Source organism: Balaenoptera musculus, chromosome 7 (genome assembly GCF_009873245.2).
Source record: "Balaenoptera musculus isolate JJ_BM4_2016_0621 chromosome 7, mBalMus1.pri.v3, whole genome shotgun sequence".
Classification (NCBI taxonomy): Eukaryota; Metazoa; Chordata; class Mammalia; order Artiodactyla; family Balaenopteridae; genus Balaenoptera; species Balaenoptera musculus.
In genome coordinates, this window is record NC_045791.1 from 84,067,873 (window position 1) to 84,086,256 (window position 18,384).

An 18,384-nucleotide genomic window follows, 5' to 3' on the forward strand; every position below is an offset into this window, starting at 1 on the left:
CTCTTTCTCTGGACATAATACTCATCACCACCAGGCATTAAGCTGGGCAATGAACCATCAACGGGGCAGGAGGCCAGTAGCCAGGAGCAGCATTATATTTTCAGGTTTCCACATCTTTGACTTACAGCCGTGTGGTAGGAGAAAGAAGCACAAATTGAAATAAAGAAAACTGTCAATGGCTTCGAAACACTCTTTTCCTATATGTCAAACTCTGAACCCTGGATAAACCGAGCTTGAGAGGACAACCACAAGAAACACCATGCCAGGTTTTTCCTTTCAAATTTGAGATCCCCTGGAATGTTGGGAGGTAACAATTTAAACGAGAAAGCGGTTTACTGTATTTCAAAGGTCCATTAAAGCACTGTTCTAAATAACCTGTCCTCTTGGAAGCGAACTAGCTTCAGGTTATTTCTTGGAAAGCCTGTTCACGCCAGCAGGCTCTTTCCAACCATCTCTGCCGTTTCAGAGATGATGGACACTTGATCACAAATCCATTTCCAAAATGATTGGGGCTACTGCCCCCCACCCCACCCACCACGGACAGGACTGGTTATCATTCAGAGGTGTCAATCGGGCTAGAGAAGAACAGTTTCAAAGCCATACACTTAGCGCCCACCAAATTCTCAGGCCAATTCTCACAGTCAACAAATACCTGAAGCAAGCAAGCCAGCCCCACCATCGAGGTTCAGTGCACCCTGCTAAGAGAAAGGTCAGGAGCAGATTACAAAGGACCTCACTGATACAAAAGAGAGAGAAACTGCCGAACATTTCAGACGCTGATGAAGACCAAATGCCCTTTGTTCTGCCACGTTCAAATGAGATCTTTTCAAGACCACAGATGACAATGGGGAGCGAGCAAGCAATGATTACTCTTTTGCATTTTTTTAAAACTTTCTTTTTAATAGAGCCTTGCATTGGTCAGTTCAAAAATTAAATTAAGTATTATAAACCCTTAATAATAATAGCATTTCGAGAGGCAAGAGCAACTCCAGCTGGGGAGAGAACGTTTGTAAATCGTGGCAGCCATGGCTAACGCCATCACTGGTGTGTGCGTGCAGTCATGCTGGAGGCTGCTCTAGAAAGGGAAATCAACGAACCAACAAAACCTGGGGTGTCTAAAGTTTCATCTAGTGCACTGACTGGAGGCGCTACAGTCTAATACAGCTGAGGGTCAAGGTCCCTCACACATCCTTCATCGAGAAAGGATGCACCACACATTCAAATATAATCCCATGGTCCGCCCTGATGGACTGGCTACAAATGCACTCGAATGCAGTCGAGAACTATGAGATTGTCAGCAAGCAGTGCTCCAGAAATGGTTTCTAAGTCATGTCTAGTTTTAAATCTTTGGAATAAAACTGATTTTTTTAAATACCCTCCGACTAACATATACATAATTGCCTCTGGCAAATGGGCAGATTTTGTGTGTATGTGTGTTTAGGGTGGTTTTTCTTTTTTTGCTGTTTTTTTTTTGTTGTTTCATTTTTCTTTTTTTTTTTTTCTTTTTTTTCTTTTTTTTTGGTCTAAATTGAAAAAAGGAAAAAGGGAAAGAAAACGTTAAGGGCCAGACCTCAGAATGCCCCAAGTGTCCAATTGGCAGCTACAGCATTTGTGATAAGGAGGCTCCTTTGCCCTCAGACGAGTAGTTTCAACATTTCAGTGAAATCAAAGTTTGCAGAAAGCTGAGAAACCAAATGCCAAGGATCTTGAAGGTTGCTGTCATAAATGCATCTGTGTTTCTTATATTATTATTTCCTTTCAAAGACTTCACTTTTGCATCCCAAATAGGTATGGGGTGGCATTTTAACAGTCAAGGAGTCAAACAGTCAAGGAGGGCAGGAGGGGAGCCAGCTGGTATGAAGGAGCAGCAACCATGGGTGGACCAAATGCCATTTTTGTTTTTTTAGACGTGTCTTGAAGGGATGGTCCCAGAATATACAAAATATACAATCTGCCCTAAAACCACCCCGCTTGCTTGCATACGCCATTTAATGGTCCTAAAGGCAGTCTTTGGAGTTGAGGCCAGTGCCAGCTAGCTAAGAATGCGGGTAGATGGAGGCCGATATTGGGACGTGTGTGTGGGATGGAAAGTGAGGCATGTAACCCCCTCGGCGTCAGCTTGCAGAGTAAGAGTGAGGCCTCTGTGGATCCCGGGTGCTCTAGGTCACAAGTCATGGTGGGCCTAGCCAAAAAAAAAAAAAAAAATCAGAAATATGTCTCTCTTTTTAGACAGAGCATGAGAGAAATATCTCAACCCTTTCTTTAAATGTCCACCCTTCATTCCCACAATGGCATTTTGAACTGTGTGTCTTAACAAGTGGGGTGATAGGACTCAGTGGGTATGAGAGAGGAAGAAAGGGTGATGGTTTCTGAAGTCACTAGACTTGGGAGGCATCCTCTGTTCTCCCCACTCCTGGAAAGAGTGATATTTTTGGCTTTTTGTCAGGTCGTAACCCAGAGTTAGGTTAAATATGCAGCTGCCCTTTGAGACTAGCAACATCTATGCTGAAACTGGTTATAGGGTAGCAATGACATACAGCACAGGGTTGATCACTGTAAGCTGAGGTCAGGATGCCTCAAGGGGGATGAGAAAAGTGTGATGTCCCATCTGATTGGCTGCTTCGAGAGCTGGACATCCAGGTGCCGAGAGAGTGTCCTGGAGAGGTTTAGTCCATGGAGAAAAGATAAAACATTTAAGCTTCCAAATAAGCTTTTCAAGTTTTCGTTAGCAAAAAACAGAGATTAAAAAGAAAAAATCTAGCACTGGCAATAAGGTGAGGCTCAAGGGATATACTGTGATTTATCATCAAGGACTTTATTCTCTTGGCCACTTTGCAGTCATGCTAGAAGTTTCCAGAATCCCTAGTGCATATGGTGTGCAAGAGAGTCAAAAAGTAAGAAAAGAAAACTCCTCCCTGGAGAGTGAAGTCTAGAGAAATGCAGGCCAGAAAGGTGTAAGGAGTTATTCCAGAGTCTGCCGCCGCTAAGGCCGTTGGTATCAACTGGATAGATCTCAATAGTACTAAGAAGAACCAAAACTGATCAACAGTTCTGTGAGGAAGTCGGACGCACGGAATAGTAGGACTTTTCACACACAAAGGACAAATAAACCAAGAGTTAATTTTGGCTACCAAACTGCAATTTGGTTTTCTAGGTCATTTTCCCCCAACTATTTAAAAAGAAACATTAGTGCTACACGTATGCAACTTTAAGACGTTGTATTCTCCTATCAAGTTGCACTGAGAAGCAAGTTAAATAAGCCCCTCTTACTGCCGTCCACCTGCAGAGACGTCACATCCATTTTCTTTGATTTCCATTGGCAACAGCGGGAAATAATTCCAATAGTGCTGAAGTAAGCAGCCAGACTGCCTTGCTGAGTTCACCTGGTTTCCTTCTTCTTCGTCTTCTACCATCTGGCTAGGGCAAGGCATAAAGAATAGACGTATATATTTTAAATATAGCTGAGTGCATGACAGTGTGTGTGTGTGCGTGTGTGTGTGTCTATGTGTGAGTGCGTGTGTGCATGTCTGTGTGTGTCTGTGCGTGTGTGTACACAGAGGTTTAATAAGTGAGAACTTTCTTCTGCGAGGCAATGGTTCCCCGCCTGAAGTCCAGCCCCCTGCCTCATGGCATTTCCTTCAGACAACGGCTGGCGCCATGGCAACTGTGGCCTTTAGGTTTTTTAGATATGTCTCTTCATATGGAGGGCAAGATGGTCAGACCTGGAAAAACACCTAGGAAACATAAAAATAACGAGGGTATTAGAGAGATCTGGGTAAAGAACTCAACTTCCATCACCCCTTAGAAAACGATTAGCCCTACCTTGAAGAGAGGCAGTGCGTATGTGTTGAGAAATAAGGTGTGTAGGGAAGGTGAGCTCAGGAGTCAGACTGCTTGGGTTCAAATCCCAGCTCTTCCAATAGCTGTGTGACTCTGAGCACTTTAACCTCTCTGTGCCTTAATTCCTCCTCAATAAAACGGGGATAATTACAGCACTTACTTCATAGATTGGTTGTGAGGATTAAATGAGATGATCTATGTAAAGTGCTTAGAAAATTCTCTGGCATATGGTAAGATCTCGATGAATATTAACTATTATTATCGAAATTGTCATTATTAAAGAAGAAACGAATGTAAAAGTGTGTTGGAAATGACGTGTCATGCCCGTATAGGGTAAATAAAGAATGATTAGCCTGTACCATTGAATGATGAAACTCTAACATTTCAACACCCAGATTTCAGTCCTAAGCTTTACAATGGAAGCCCAGAAATGCTGCCTGTGATACCTGCAGGTCTATATAGACATTCTATATTCAAGTCGAGAAAAAGCTCATGTTTATTAAGGATGGTATCATATGCAGGCACGTGCTGGCTATTTCCCCAATCTCACCCCAGTAATATCCTCAGCAGCCTTCCATGGTAAATCTTCGCACCCCTTTTGTGTGCATGTGCTAAGGACACTGAGGCTTGCGTCACACAGCCAGTGAGTGGCAGCCATGGGGTGAGAACCCAGGCAGATCTGTAAGCCCACTCTTTTGAACTGTTTCTTGGTACCCAAGGTCCACCGCTGAGTGCCTTTGTCAGCCTCAGAGCTGATGCAGTGGTTGTTTTCACTCCTTCCCCCTTCTTCTGACACCACCAACTTGATCTTGCCCGGGACAGCAACTCTTCTGCATTCTCAATTGTATGGGCCTGACCCTCCTCCTAAGGCTGAAGTTTTATGGCCACAGTGATCTGCTTAGTGACAGTCATGTGACCCACAAAGGTCAACGAGAGCCAGCTCTGGGACATTTGCTGAAACTATTGGAAGAGAGAAGCTCTCTTTCCACTGGGGTTAAGATACTAATACTGAAGCCTGGAGCTGCTGGTGTCCATATGGCCATGTGGGAAAGAGCCTGCTTGGGAACAAAGTCAACAGAGAAAAATGGGGCCAGAGGGTAGAAAGGAAGACAGAGTTTCTAGTCCTGATGAAAAACATCTGAGAACCTGGACCCAGCCAAGCCAAAAGACAAATCCAATTCTATTCTTCTTAGTTATTAGAGCTAATAAATACCCTTGGAAGCTAACACCAGTCTGAATCAGGGTTCTGTACTTATAACTAATAGAGTGGCCATTTCCATATCCCCAAAGCCTACATACAATCTCAGGTTCTGGCTGGAATCCCAGTGAAGTCAGCACCTCAGACAGCAGTCATTCTTAGTTCTGGGTGTACGTCCTCCCTCAGATCCTCTTCTAGAAACCGGCCACCCTCCTACTTGGGAGAATGTTCCCAGGATTCCCTGAGGCCTGAGATACCCTCACAGTCCAAAACTCTTGTTGGGATGTTAGCAAGCTGTCCTGCTCAGGTTAGCAAGGTTTCCTGTTCAGTGCAGAATTTCCCTGTATTTGTTCATTCCTAAAACAAACAAACAAAAACAAAAACCGGCCCTATCCCCTGATCCCAACATTTCTCCACACACCTTTTGTGTTCATTTCGTAAACAGGTACACATGCAGGATAGAACCTCAAGGAAATGAAGCAAAACAGAACAAAGGTAAAATGAAAAAAAAAAGGGAAAAGTACAGTAGAAAATGATCTAATCCAATAACGTGTTGAATAATAGTAATTCTAACTATAACCACTTATTTCAGGCTCTGATTTGGTATGAGCAAGATACTTGGATAATCCCTTAGAGTTCCACTGAAAGGGGATTTGATTTCCTGTAAGACAGTGATAAATTTTCTTTAAAAGCAAGTACTTGATGTCACTGGTACAAGAAAAAGCAATACAGCCTGCAGGGAATTTAGTATTTGACTTGCACGACTCTGTCCTGTCCTGAAGGCACACTTAGTACTGCCCACTGCCTCTTCTCTTTCTTTCCCTCCCTCCCTCCCTTCCTCCCTTCTTTCTTTTCTCCGTCCTTCATCTCAACAGCCTTGAGGAAGAAGATCTAAGCCAGGAAGTTCTTTTTGTAGGTATTTCCTTTTTAAAGTTAACATCCTCACAAGAACTCTATATAAAGACGGTACCATTCTTATCCCCACTACCAGATGAGATACTCATCAAAAAGAGGCAAAGCCAAAATCTGAACCCAAGTAGCCTGACTCCAGAGCACATGCTCTTAGCCATATCTGCTTTTTAGGCTGAAAAGAAGGTCAAGCTGAGCTGTCAATTTAAAGAGTTTGTAGTAGGCAGAATAACGGATGGCCCTCCCCAGATATCTACACCTCATCCCCAGGACTTGTGAATATGTTAGGTTCAAAGACAAAGGGGAGTTAAGGTTGTGGATGGAATTAATTTGCTGATCAACTGATCTTAAGATAGGGAGATTACTCTGATTTATCTGGGTAGGCCCAGTGTCACCACAAGGGTCTTCAAAAGTGGAAGAGAGAATTAAAAGAGAAAACCAGAGAGATGGCAGCATGAGAAGGACTCAACAGCTTTGATGATGAAGGAATGGGGTCAGGGGCCAAGGAATGTGGGCAAAGCTGAAAGCTGGAAAAGACAAGGAAATGGATTCTCCCCTTGAGACTCCAGAAAGCAACAGAACACAGTCCCCATCTTGATTTTGTCCCCAGTGAGACCTGTGTTGGACTTCTGACCTACAGAACTGTAAGATAAAAATTTATAAAGACAAATAAGGGTGATATAAATTTGTGGCAATTGGTAATGGCAGCAGCTAGAAAACTAATCCAGAAGTTAATCTGGTCAGGCCTGAGCAGTAAGGACCTACTTATAAGAAAGCAACAGAGCAGGTACTAAGAATCCTGCCTGTCCAAAAGAGGCACATGGGGATTTGAGACAGTAAGAAGCAAAGTATAAGTCATGGCAGTACAAAACCTCTTTCCTTTCCTTTCCATATCCTGAGAACATACAGGACAACAGTATTCTTGATATAGGACTTCATTTGAAATTACCACTCCGTAATGTATGTGTTCCATACTTTTATTCTGCTTTTACCACTTGCCTAGCCCGTGCTGGGTATCTAGCAATATATGTACAAGCAACTATCTTTACCCTTCAAGTTCTTTCAGAAAAAAGTAAACCAAATCTTTGACATGGTATGAAACGTAACTGCACCCCTCCTGAATCAAACTAGCATCATTATTTGTTAAAATTCTAGGAAGTACATGATGTTTAGAATTGGACTAGGTGGTTTCTGAACTGGAGATGAAGAAGACTGCAGGGCAAGGAATGTGGGCAGCCTCTAGGAGCTAAGAGTGGTTCTGGCTGATAGCAAACAAGGAAATAGGACTTCAGGCCTCCCATAGCAAGAAGCCTTATGATACTCTGAGGAGAGAACCTAGCCAGGCCAGGCTGGATTTCTGACCTACAGAAATATGGGAAGATAAACCACAGGCAGTATGGCCTTTGCATTCAGAGGTCTTCGCTGAAGTTCTCACTGAGTTCCTCCTTTCTTCTCCCAAGCATTCTTCTGGCAAGCATTCTTATGACTACTTCTTTGAACTCTTTATCAGCACCATCATTCTTGAGAGATCAAGACAGTGTTACTGAAAACCATAAATCTGAAGAGGGGTGGCTAACATTTTTATAAAACAGTTGAAGAAGATGAGGAATTGATATACAGAGAAGTTCAATAACTTGCCCTAGGATATAACTGTTACAGGACTGCACTCCAGACTTCCTGAATAAGTCAAATTTTGGTTAACTGATCATCATCAAGTCATTATGACAATCCAGGAGCAAGATCTTTCTGTCCAAAAAGGACTTCCAGTGCTATATGAATAGAAGTAGTTAAGAGGAGGCATCCATGTCTTGTTCCTGATCGTAGAGGAAAAGATTGCAGATTTTCACTGCTGTATGGCTGACAGGGTCTTGGTGCTCCGGCCATGTGTCAGGCCTGTGCCTCTGAGGTGGGAGAGCCAAGTTTAGGACACTGGTCCACCAGAGACCTCCCGGGTCCACACAATATAAAATGGCGAAAGCTCTCCCAGAGATCTCCATCTCAACACCAAGACGCAGCTCCACTCAACGACCAGCAAGATACAGTGCTAGACACCCTATGCCAAACAACTAGCAAGGCAGGAACACAACCCCACCCGTCAGCAGAAAGGCTGCCTAAAATCATAATAAGTTCACAGACACCCCAAAACACACCCCCGGACATGGTCCTGCCCACCAGAAAGACAAGATCTAGCCTCATCCACCAGAACACAGGCACCAGTCCCCTCCACCAGGAAGCCTACACAACCCACTGAACCAACCTTAGCAACTGGGGGCAGACACCAAAAACAACGGGAACTATGAACCTGCAGCCTGTGAAAAGGAGACCCCAAACACAGTAAGTTAAGCAAAATCAGAAGAGAGAGAAGCACACAGCAGATGAAGGAGCAAGGTAAAAACCCATCAGACCAAACACATGAAGAGGAAATAGGCAGTCTACCTGAAAAAGAATTCAGAGTAATGATAGTAAAGATGATCCAAAATCTTGGAAACAGAATGCAGAAAATACAAGAAATGTTTAAGAAGGATCTAGAAGAACTAAAGAGCAAACAAACAATGATGAACAACACAATAAATGAAATTAAAAATTCTCTAGAAGGAATCAATAGCAGAATAAATGAGGCAGAAGAATGGATAAGTGACCTGGAAGATAAAACAGTGGAAATAATTACCGTAGAGCAGGATAAAGAAAAGAGAATGAAAAGAATTGAGGACAGTCTCAGAGACCTCTGGGACAACATTAAACGCACCAACATTCGAATTATAGGGGTCCCAGAAGAAGAAGAGAAAAAGAAAGGGACCGAGAAAATATTTGAAAAGATTATAGTTGAAAACTTCCCTACTATGGAAAAGGAAATAGTCAATCAAGTCCAGGAAGCACAGAGAGTCCCATACAGGATAAATCCAAGGAGAAACACGCCAAGACACGTATTAATCAAACTATCAAAAATTAAATACAAAGAAAAAATATTAAAAGCAGCAAGGGAAAAACAACAAATAACACACAAGGGAATCCCCATAGGTTAACAGCTGATCTTTCAGCAGAAACTCTTCAAGCCAGAAGGGGGTGGCAGGACACATTTAAAGTGATAAAAGTGAAAAACCGACAACCAAGATTACTCTACACAGCAAGGATCTCATTCAGATTTGACAGAGAAATCAAAAGCTTTTCAGACAAGCAAAAGCTAAGAGAATTCAGCACCACCAAACCAGCTTTACAACAAATGCTAAAGGAACTTCTCTAGGCAGGAAACACACGAGAAGGAAAAGACCTACAATAACAAACCCAAAACAATTAAGAAAATGGTAATAGGAACATACATATCAATAATTACTTTAAATGTAAATGGATTAAATGCTCCAACCAAAAGACATAGACTGGCTGAATGGATACAAAAACAAGACCCATATATATGCTGTCTACAAGAGACCCACTTCAGACCTAGGGACACATACAGACTGAAAGTGAGGGGATGGAAAAAGATATTCCATGCAAATGGAAATCAAAAGAAAGCTGGAGTAGCAATTCTCATATCTGACAAAATAGACTTTAAAATAAAGACTATTAAAAGAGACAAAGAAGGACACTACATAATGATCAAAGGATCAATCCAAGAAGAAGATATAACAATTGTAAATATTTATGCATCCAACATAGGAGCACCTCAATACATAAGGCAAATGCTAACAGCCATAAAAGGGGAAATCAACTGTAACACAATCAGAGTAGGGGACTTGAACACCCCACTTTCACCAATGGACAGATCATCCAAAATGAAAATAAATAAGGAAACACAAACTTTAAATGATACATTAAACAAGGTGGACTTAATTGATATTTATAGGACATTCCAACAAAAAACAACAGGATACACTTTCTTCTCAAGTGCTCATGGAACATTCTCCAGAGTAGATCATACCTTGGGTCACAAATCAAGCCTTGGTAAATTTAAGAAAATTCAAATCGTATCAAGTATCTTTTCCGACTACAATGTCATGAGACTAGATATCAATTACAGGAAAAAAATCTGTAAAAAATACAAACACATGGAGGCTAAACAATACACTACTAAATAACCGAGAGATCACTAAAGAAATCAAAGAGAAAATCAAAAAATACCTAGAAACAAATGACAATCAAAACACTACGACCCAAAACCTATGGGATGCAGCAAAAGCAGTTCTAAGAGGGAAGTTTATAGCAATACAATCCTACCTCAAGAAACAAGAAACATCTCAAATAAACAACCTAACCTTACACCTAAAACAATTAGAGAAAGAAGAACAAAAAAACCCAGAAGTTAGCAGAAGGAAAGAAATCATAAAGATCAGATCAGAAATAAATGAAAAATAAATGAAGGAAACGATAGCAAAGATCAATAAAACTAAAAGCTGGTTCTTTGAGAAGATAAACAAAATTGATAAGCCATTAGCCAGACTCATCAAGAAAAAAAGGGAGAAGACTCAATTCAACAGAATTAGAAGTGAAAAAGGAGAAGTAACAATTTACACTGCAGAAATAAAGGATCATGAGAGATTACTACAAGCAACTCTATGCCAATAAAATAGACAACCTGGAAGAAATGGACAAATTCTTAGAAAAGCACAACCTTCTGAGACTGAACCAGGAAGAAATAGAAAATATAAACAGACCAATCACAAGCACTGAAGTTGAGACTCTGATTAAAAGTCTTCCAACAAACAAAAGCCCAGGACCAGATGGTTTCACAGGTGAAGTCTATCAAACATTTAGAGAAGAGCTAACACCTATCCTTCTCAAACTCTTCCAAAATGTAGCAGAGGGAGGAACACTCCCAAACTCATTCTACGAGGCCACCATCACTCTGATACCAAAACCAAAGATGTCACAAAGAAAGAAAACTACAGGTCAATATCTCTGATGAACATAGATGCAAAAATCCTCAACAAAATACTAGCAAACAGAATCCAACAGCATATTAAAAGGATCATACACCATGATCAAGTGGGATTTATCCCAGGAATGCAAGGATTCTTCAATATACACAGATCAATCAATGTGATAAACCATATTAACAAATGGAAGGAGAAAAAACGTATGATCATCACAATATTATTGAAGAGACTGTCTTTTCTCCATTGTATATTCTCACCTCCATGTGAGGTGAGGCATCACCTCACACTGGTCAGAATGGCCACCATCAAAAAATCTATAAACAATAAATGCTGGAGAGGGTGTGGAGAAAAGGGAACCCTCTTGCACTGTTGGTAGGAATGTAAATTGATACAGCCACTATGGAGAACAGTATGGAGGTTCATTAAAAAACTAAAAATAGAACTACCATATGACCCAGCAATCCCACTACTGGGCATATACCCTGGGAAACCCATAATTCAAAAATAGTCATGTACCAAAATGTTCATTGCAGCTCTACTTACAATAGCCAGGTAATGGAAGCAACCTAAGTGTCCATCATCGGATGAATGGATAAAGAAGATGTGGCACATATATACAATGGAATATTACTCAGCCATAAAAGAAACAAAATTGAGTTATTTGTAGTGAGGTGGATGGACCTAGAGTCTGTCATACAGAGTGAAGTGAGTCAGAAAGAGAAAAACAAATACCATATGCCAGCATATATATATGGAATCTAAAAAAAAAAAAAAGGTTCTGAAGAACCTAGGGGCAGGACAGGAATAAAGACGCAGACGTAGAGAATGGACTTGAGGACATGGGGAGTGGGAAGGGTAAGCTGGGACGAAGTGAGAGATTGGCATGGACATATATACACTACTAAATGTAAAACAGATAGCTAGTGGGAAGCAGCCGCATAGCACAGGCAGATCAGCTTGGTGCTTTGTGACCACTTAGAGGGGTGGGATAGGGAGGGTGGGAGGGAGATGCAAAGCGAAGAGATACGGGGATATATGTATATGTATAGCTGATTCACTTTGTTATGAAGCAGAAACTAACAAACCATTGTAAAGCAATTATACTCCAATAAAGACGTTAAAAAAAAAATTAGACTAGGTCCCTCACCACTGAGGTTTTATTTAAATCCAGTACACCAGCAAGATACTTAGTCATGATTAATTTATATTTATTAATTTATACTTACTGAGTTCCACATAGGAATAGTAAAGTAAAAAGTAATAAACTCAGCATCTAGAAATGCAGAATCAAATAATTGTAAGGGTAATATACCCCCAGAGGGTATTTGTGACTCTACAGCAGTCAGATGACCTTGAATAAGAAGGTCCTTAATGATTGAAATTTGTTCATTACAGAGAACTAGTCAAACCCCTATTGTAATTTCTGCTGCTTATGAAAAAGGCCCACTAAAGTCACATGGGCATTAAGCTGATAGCAATCCTCTAGGGCACTGAAGGGCCAGATAGGGATTGGTATTTGTCACCACCTCTTACTGACTGAGCTGACTTAGAGATCAAAGATCAAAATGCCTCCTCTAAACTTCCCAGGATCTTGGAGGTACTACCCCGGGAGCAGTCTCCCTGGATTATATCTGCATATGACCACTTGTGGGAACAGCCCTGACTACCACCATCAGCAGCTTCATGCTCTATGGGCTGGGAAACAAGATTCAGCCCTGTAAGCAGCTGATCACTGAGTGGGCTGCACTGTTGAGTTTGACGGTAAGAAAATGGCAGAGCCACCTCACTGCTTTCTCCTCTAACCCAAACCTGAAGCCAGAGGTCACAAAACCCAATGTCTTCAGGGGCCAGGCAGATAAAGTAAATGGGTGCAATGGGTGAAGTGTAAGAAACACACAGTTAAACTATGTTAAACTATGTGATTCCACTTCTGATAAGGCATGGATTGAGAGGACATAACGAGAAGTGTGATGATACACAGCGACTGATGCTCTGCCTTCTCACTGGAGAGACTGTGGTGGGGGAGGAGGGACAGTGAGAAATGAGTGACCACAGGGCCATCACTGAAAGGTAGTGATGACTCTTCAGCGCCAGAAAATCACGGCCACGTGGGAATGTGAGCCCACCGTTACCGGATCTTCCGAGTTTTTCAGACAAAGCCAGGAATAGAGATTTCTGTGGCACTTAGCAATTTTAAACGTTAGCAAAACAAACAAAAACTCATGTATTTTTAATCTACCCTTCAGGCAAAATAAAAGTATAAGTTAGACTTGGTACCTGCTTTAAGGACAAGAAACCCTAATCCTAGTTCAGCCTCTAAGTAGGGTGGTCTGATTGCTAAATTATACGAGGCAAGAGATAGGTTTCTTGGGCTCATACACCCTTTGGGACCAATAGGATTCAGTGTCCTGCTAAGGGCTACAGATGCCCTCTGTTTCTGAAGGTAAAGTCTTCTAAGGAATGCCAAGTCCGCGGTCACTCCAGGCTTTCCTTCCCTAGGCTTTGGGACCACTCCAACTCCCCGCGCCACCTCCCAGACCTGCTCTATTCTTAGCTTAATTCCTGCAACTAAAGTACAAGGTGCTGCCTGTCAGGAGACACGAATGAGACTCTTGCCCCTGATTTCTGACCCTGTTGAAATGCACTGACTCTTGGCCCATGTCACAGGACGCTGAGCTACTCACCAGCTCCCCCAAATACCACGTCACAGAATCTGTACCACCTGCTCCTCAAATTTCTAACTCCAGAAACCAGAGTATATTTCAATGAGGAAAATAAAGCAAAAGACTAACCAAATTACCCATCCCTGACATCTCCTTCACTGAAATATCCAGTCGGTTTGAAATATTTCTCCATATAAACCACACAAATGGCCAGCTTTAATCCTAATGTGTCAAGTGCTGGACAGTTGCATACTGCTTAGGAACTCGGTGGACCTAAAGAGAGGAATACTAACTCGGGCAATTTCCCCGGACCATGGCCATCCATAGCGCACCACCTCCAAGGAATAGCCTCACCGCCCTACAGGGCAAGGCGACTCGTGTGTACCTACTACCACCACACTTTGATAACTCACAAAGGATCCTCTTCATCCCCACTGATATAAGGCTCTTCCTCAAAGGACTGTGGTCAAAGAGTCACCATCCATATAACTTCTTTATTAGTAGCCAGGGTTAGAGAGGAATGAACTTGGGATGGGAGTCGAGAGAAGATATCAAATAAGGAGAAACATCACTGAAATATAATCTGTAGAAGAACAGCTGCTGATTCACATACATTTAGGGGGACTTTGAGGTAATGGGATAGAAATGAAAAAACAGGTTGTGTTTTTAGGTAGCAGAAGAGAGCTCCAAGGGAATGAGAGACAATAGCTTCATGGAATGTACTTCCTCAGCCCTGGGGTGGGAGGTTATCTTTGGGCTCCAGGAGGCATGGGGGGCTTTATTTAGTTCTTCAAGAATGAAGATAAGAGGAAAATAGCCTCTTCAGGAAAAAGGAAAAAAAAAAAAGGAGGAAAAACCTGAATGCTCCTTTATAAGCATCTTAAAGGAGCTCCAAGCCAACTGGCCACCCATGAGATCTGGTCACTCTTGCCCTGCTCTCCAAACAAACAGGCACTACTCCAGAGGAAGGTCTGGTGAGGGAGGTGCCGGCACAGTGATGAGGGGGGCAGGATGTGAAAACCACCGCATTTCCTCCGACGGAGAGCCAGGCCTCTGCAGACATCCTGCACACCCCTCCTGCCAGCCTGCGAACTGCTGGCTGAGCCGGGGAACCCTGAGGCTTTGAGGGCTTTTATCGTATTAGAAGCATTTTTCTCATCATAACCGAGACCTTTAGTAGTGCATTAAAAAGATGGTTAATTTTCTTAAGCTTCCTTTTAAACACAGAAATAGGATTAGAAGGCTAACACGCTCAGATGCAAGCCCATTATTTGATTATGTCTAAACCTAATCCTGCCTTCACCTTGGCCTGCAGAGTCTCCATTTTGGGGTTTATTGGTTGATAATGCCAGGGCTGTCAGATACTATTACTTGCGTAGTATCTGCTGCTACGTGCTCTTTCTTCCACTATCAAATGCTGAAGGTTTGAAATTGAATTATAGGATAAGTTCTCAAAGCCTCACCAACTTTTAGACCTTTGTACCTATTTTCAAAGAAGAAAGGATGGTTCAGGCCCCTCAAAGGATGGGAACTCTCTTCAGCAAATTCATTTCTAATAGTGCTTTAAAGGAAAGCCTTATAACTAACCTTCCCTCCATTAAGCAGGCTTTCTATTCTTTCACGTTATTAAGGATGAGGAAAAATAGTATTGATGTTAATAAAAAGATCAGAAGCTACAGGTGACCATTCTCTATCCTATCACTTTTCCTATTATACTAAAATTATCTGTCACATCATCCCCTTGAGGGTAGGAGCTATGTCTTATTGATACTCAGTGACTATCACAGCTCTGGTGCTCATTAAATACTTATGTAACTGACCCAAGAATTCATATCATCTCTTGGTTACATGCAAGGAGGCACACTTATCTAATTGGTTTTCTCCATGGAGAAGTAAAAGGCATTCCCAGGCCTGAGTCTCTGCAAGAGAGGCTTGTGATAAACCCAAGAGCACACGACCAGCCCCCCCTCCCACCCATTTCAGCATCTCCCTTCCCCATCCCAGCAGCTTCTAAGTTTCTTTACCTGTCGCAGTGGTTGCATTTAAAGGGCTTTGCACCTGTGTGTTTCCTGTAGTGCCTTGTGAGCTCATCGCTTCGTGCAAAACGCCACTCACACCCTTCCCATGAGCACTTATAAGGCTTCTCACCTGCAAGAAGAGATGGAATGACCATGGTCAGCGACAGGAACAAAACGGGCACACACCTGATCAGGGTCTGCTACCTATTCTACAGTCTTGGAAAAGGGCTGTGAAATCATTCTTGAAAGACTGCATTTCCTAACACAGTATGTCACATTTTTTTTTTTAGTCTCCTGGTGTTTTTCTTGTTGTTATTTTATTTTATTTTATTTTATTTTTTAACCTTCAAAAGTGGTTTCACAAGATCTTCAAATCTGGAGCTGTCATTTCAGTTCCCAGAGTCAGAGCATTTCCTTCAACTGGTGAGGGATCAATTTTTATTTATTTTCTATTCCCTGGAGCACTTTGACCCCCTTCCCCCGACTCCAAGCAGAAAGGAAATGTGCTATTTTCATCTGAACCACAAATGCTTCTAATTCTATTTTTCTCCAGAACCTACAGTAATTTACCATTTTGGCCTTTTTAGTCTTCTCCCCTCTCTTCCCTCCTACCACACACTGTAGCCAGGCAGCTGACTGACAAGGCAAAGAGCTCAGGTCTCCCAGAAACCCAGTTCCTTCCAGTAAATGTAAGTGGATGGACAGTCACGAGGAAAGGCTACGATTTGAGAGTAAAACAAAAATCACTTAACGATTCCCGGCATTTATGTAAAATACAGTTGCAAAAGTCCTATTTAAGAAGCTCATCACTTAATGACTCCAGAGCGTTCATATTTGAGCGTGATACACATTATTACAAAATATTTTTAAAGTCAATTTGTAGAGCAAGGGTTCAGCCACAGTGAAGCTGCTTAGAAGCACGAAATTCGAGCTCTGTGCTCAAGTGACCTTTTCGCACAGTAAATACAGATGGAGGAATATGGAAGAGAAAGTACATGACTTTTCCTAAGACCTTTTTTTTTAACCCATCAACGTCTGTCTTCAAACATGACAAATATTTACCCTTCCAACTGTATGGTGGGCTGGTTCTAATAAGAAGAAAAATGATCTTTGAAATCATGAGAGTTACTGAGCCCTGTAACTGAGAGGCTGGTTAGCATAGCAGTCAACAGCTCTGAAGCCAACCTTCCTAGGCTCAACTTTTGGTTCCGCCCTTAACTGTCTATCCTTGGGCAAGTTAATCAACATCTCTGTGCCTCTGTTTTCTTAGAGATATGTACCTTAAAGGGTTTGGAGAGGATAAATTAATATACATATGTACTATATATAAATTAGAACAACGCCTGGCATAGGTAAGTATTATAAACCGCCAAACCTGAAATTTCCAGATACACAAGTGCCGAAGTAGTACGGCTGCCCCATTATTCCTCCATTTTTAATAGCTCAACCTTCACTAGGCAGCACTTAAGGAGACATTGCCCAGGTACTATACTTGACCCACTTTCTTCTTTCCACCTTTTTCCTTCCCTTTGAACCTAACTACAAAGCATTCACAATCCTTTATTTGTATCACCTAGAATTGAACCAAACATGATGGAAAATTTCATTTCATTAAATTGGTACCCTAGTGGGCTGCTGCTCTGTAAAACCCATGGAGAAGAGGAATGAGAAACACAGGCATTTCTTTTCAATCGAACCAAGAGGACATGAAGGAGGGCCAGAAGCACAGGAGGAAACCCATTCAGTTTTGGAAACCAGAAAAAAAAAAAAAAAAAAGAATCACTGAGCGGTGTTAAAAGTTCACCTTCTGGATCCTTAAAGCCACAATTTTGGAAAAATGCGCCTGCTGCAGAGAAGGTGAAGAGTGGAGGGGTCAAGTCAGCTTTGGAGTTAGCACACCTGGGATCTTATTCATTCGTTGCAGACACCAGGCCTCAGTGTCCTTATCTGTCAAATGGGGGTGAGATGCCTGTGTTTATCGTGAGGTTCACATAAGTTGTTGTGTATAAGGCATTTCCAGAGCCTGGCACAAGGTAAATGTTCAATTAATCTGAACCCCCTTTCCTCTCCGTTCGCCTATATTCTTAGAGGCTGCTGAGGAGACAGGTCTCACTGGCCGTCAGTACAAACTTCCAGGGCTCAGGCTCCAGACAGCTGGGTCTGGAGTCACTCTGGGCAAACTAAATATTGGAAAACAGAGAGTCTTTTTAAGTTTTAAGTATTTTCAGTATACTGATGGAGAATGGACCAGAAAAACTGTGCTCTTTAGATCTGCTCTGAATGAGTGGGATGCTGAAGGAGAAATAAGAGACCCAAGTAGGAGAGAGAAGTGCCCTCTCAGAGAGGCCTGTTGGCATCATTTACTTAATGTTATTGATCACCCACAAGGCTCTGTTACTTCAAGGAAATCTGGCACAAACAACAACAAGAAATGGAGAATGAGGCACCAAAGACTTCAGAAATTCAAAATACCCTCCACCCCCAAAGGCCTTCAAAAGCAAGTAAAATTGGAGAGTCCTGGAACCTTGGGTACCAAGCATACCCCAAATGCAACAAGGCATCTGGAAATCCCATGACATCCTACAGCAACGAGCAGAGACATCCAGTCCCCAGAATCAATCCCACAATCGAACAGACCCGTTCATCATAGGCAACCACATTCTGAAGGACACAGGAAGGACAGAGAGAAAATGAGGGAGATTAAAGTAGATGTCTTTGGGTATTTTTTAAAAAAATTTCCAAGTGTTTGCTTTTCCCCTTGCTGAATTTTCTTTAGCCAGTTTTGTTCTGTTTTATTCTGACAAATAATATCAAGGATTTAGTTATTTCCCAGAAAATAATGTAGATGCTCTGTTAATTCCTGGCACAAACCAACCATCCTCTTC

The 18,384-nt window shown here is 42.0% G+C and overlaps 1 protein-coding gene across 11 annotated transcripts in view; it reads right to left on the reverse strand.

Moving 5' to 3' along the window:
• Positions 1-1,520: 1,520 nt before the first annotated feature.
• KLF7 (Kruppel like factor 7) overlaps positions 1,521-18,384 on the reverse strand; it is a 107,624-nt gene continuing 90,760 nt past the window's right edge. For 3 of the 11 annotated variants that reach the window (XM_036857906.1, XM_036857905.1, XM_036857904.1), the window contains 2 exons: positions 15,506-15,629; positions 1,521-3,734 (listed from right to left, as the gene is read on the reverse strand). In XM_036857906.1, coding sequence (XP_036713801.1) covers positions 3,683-3,734; positions 15,506-15,629 — 176 coding nt within the window. In that variant the 3' untranslated portion in view covers positions 1,521-3,682. The remainder of the gene's footprint in view (positions 3,735-15,505; positions 15,630-18,384) is intronic. The other 8 variants (XR_005020595.1, XR_005020593.1, XR_005020592.1 and 5 more) reach the window with 7 other exon arrangements.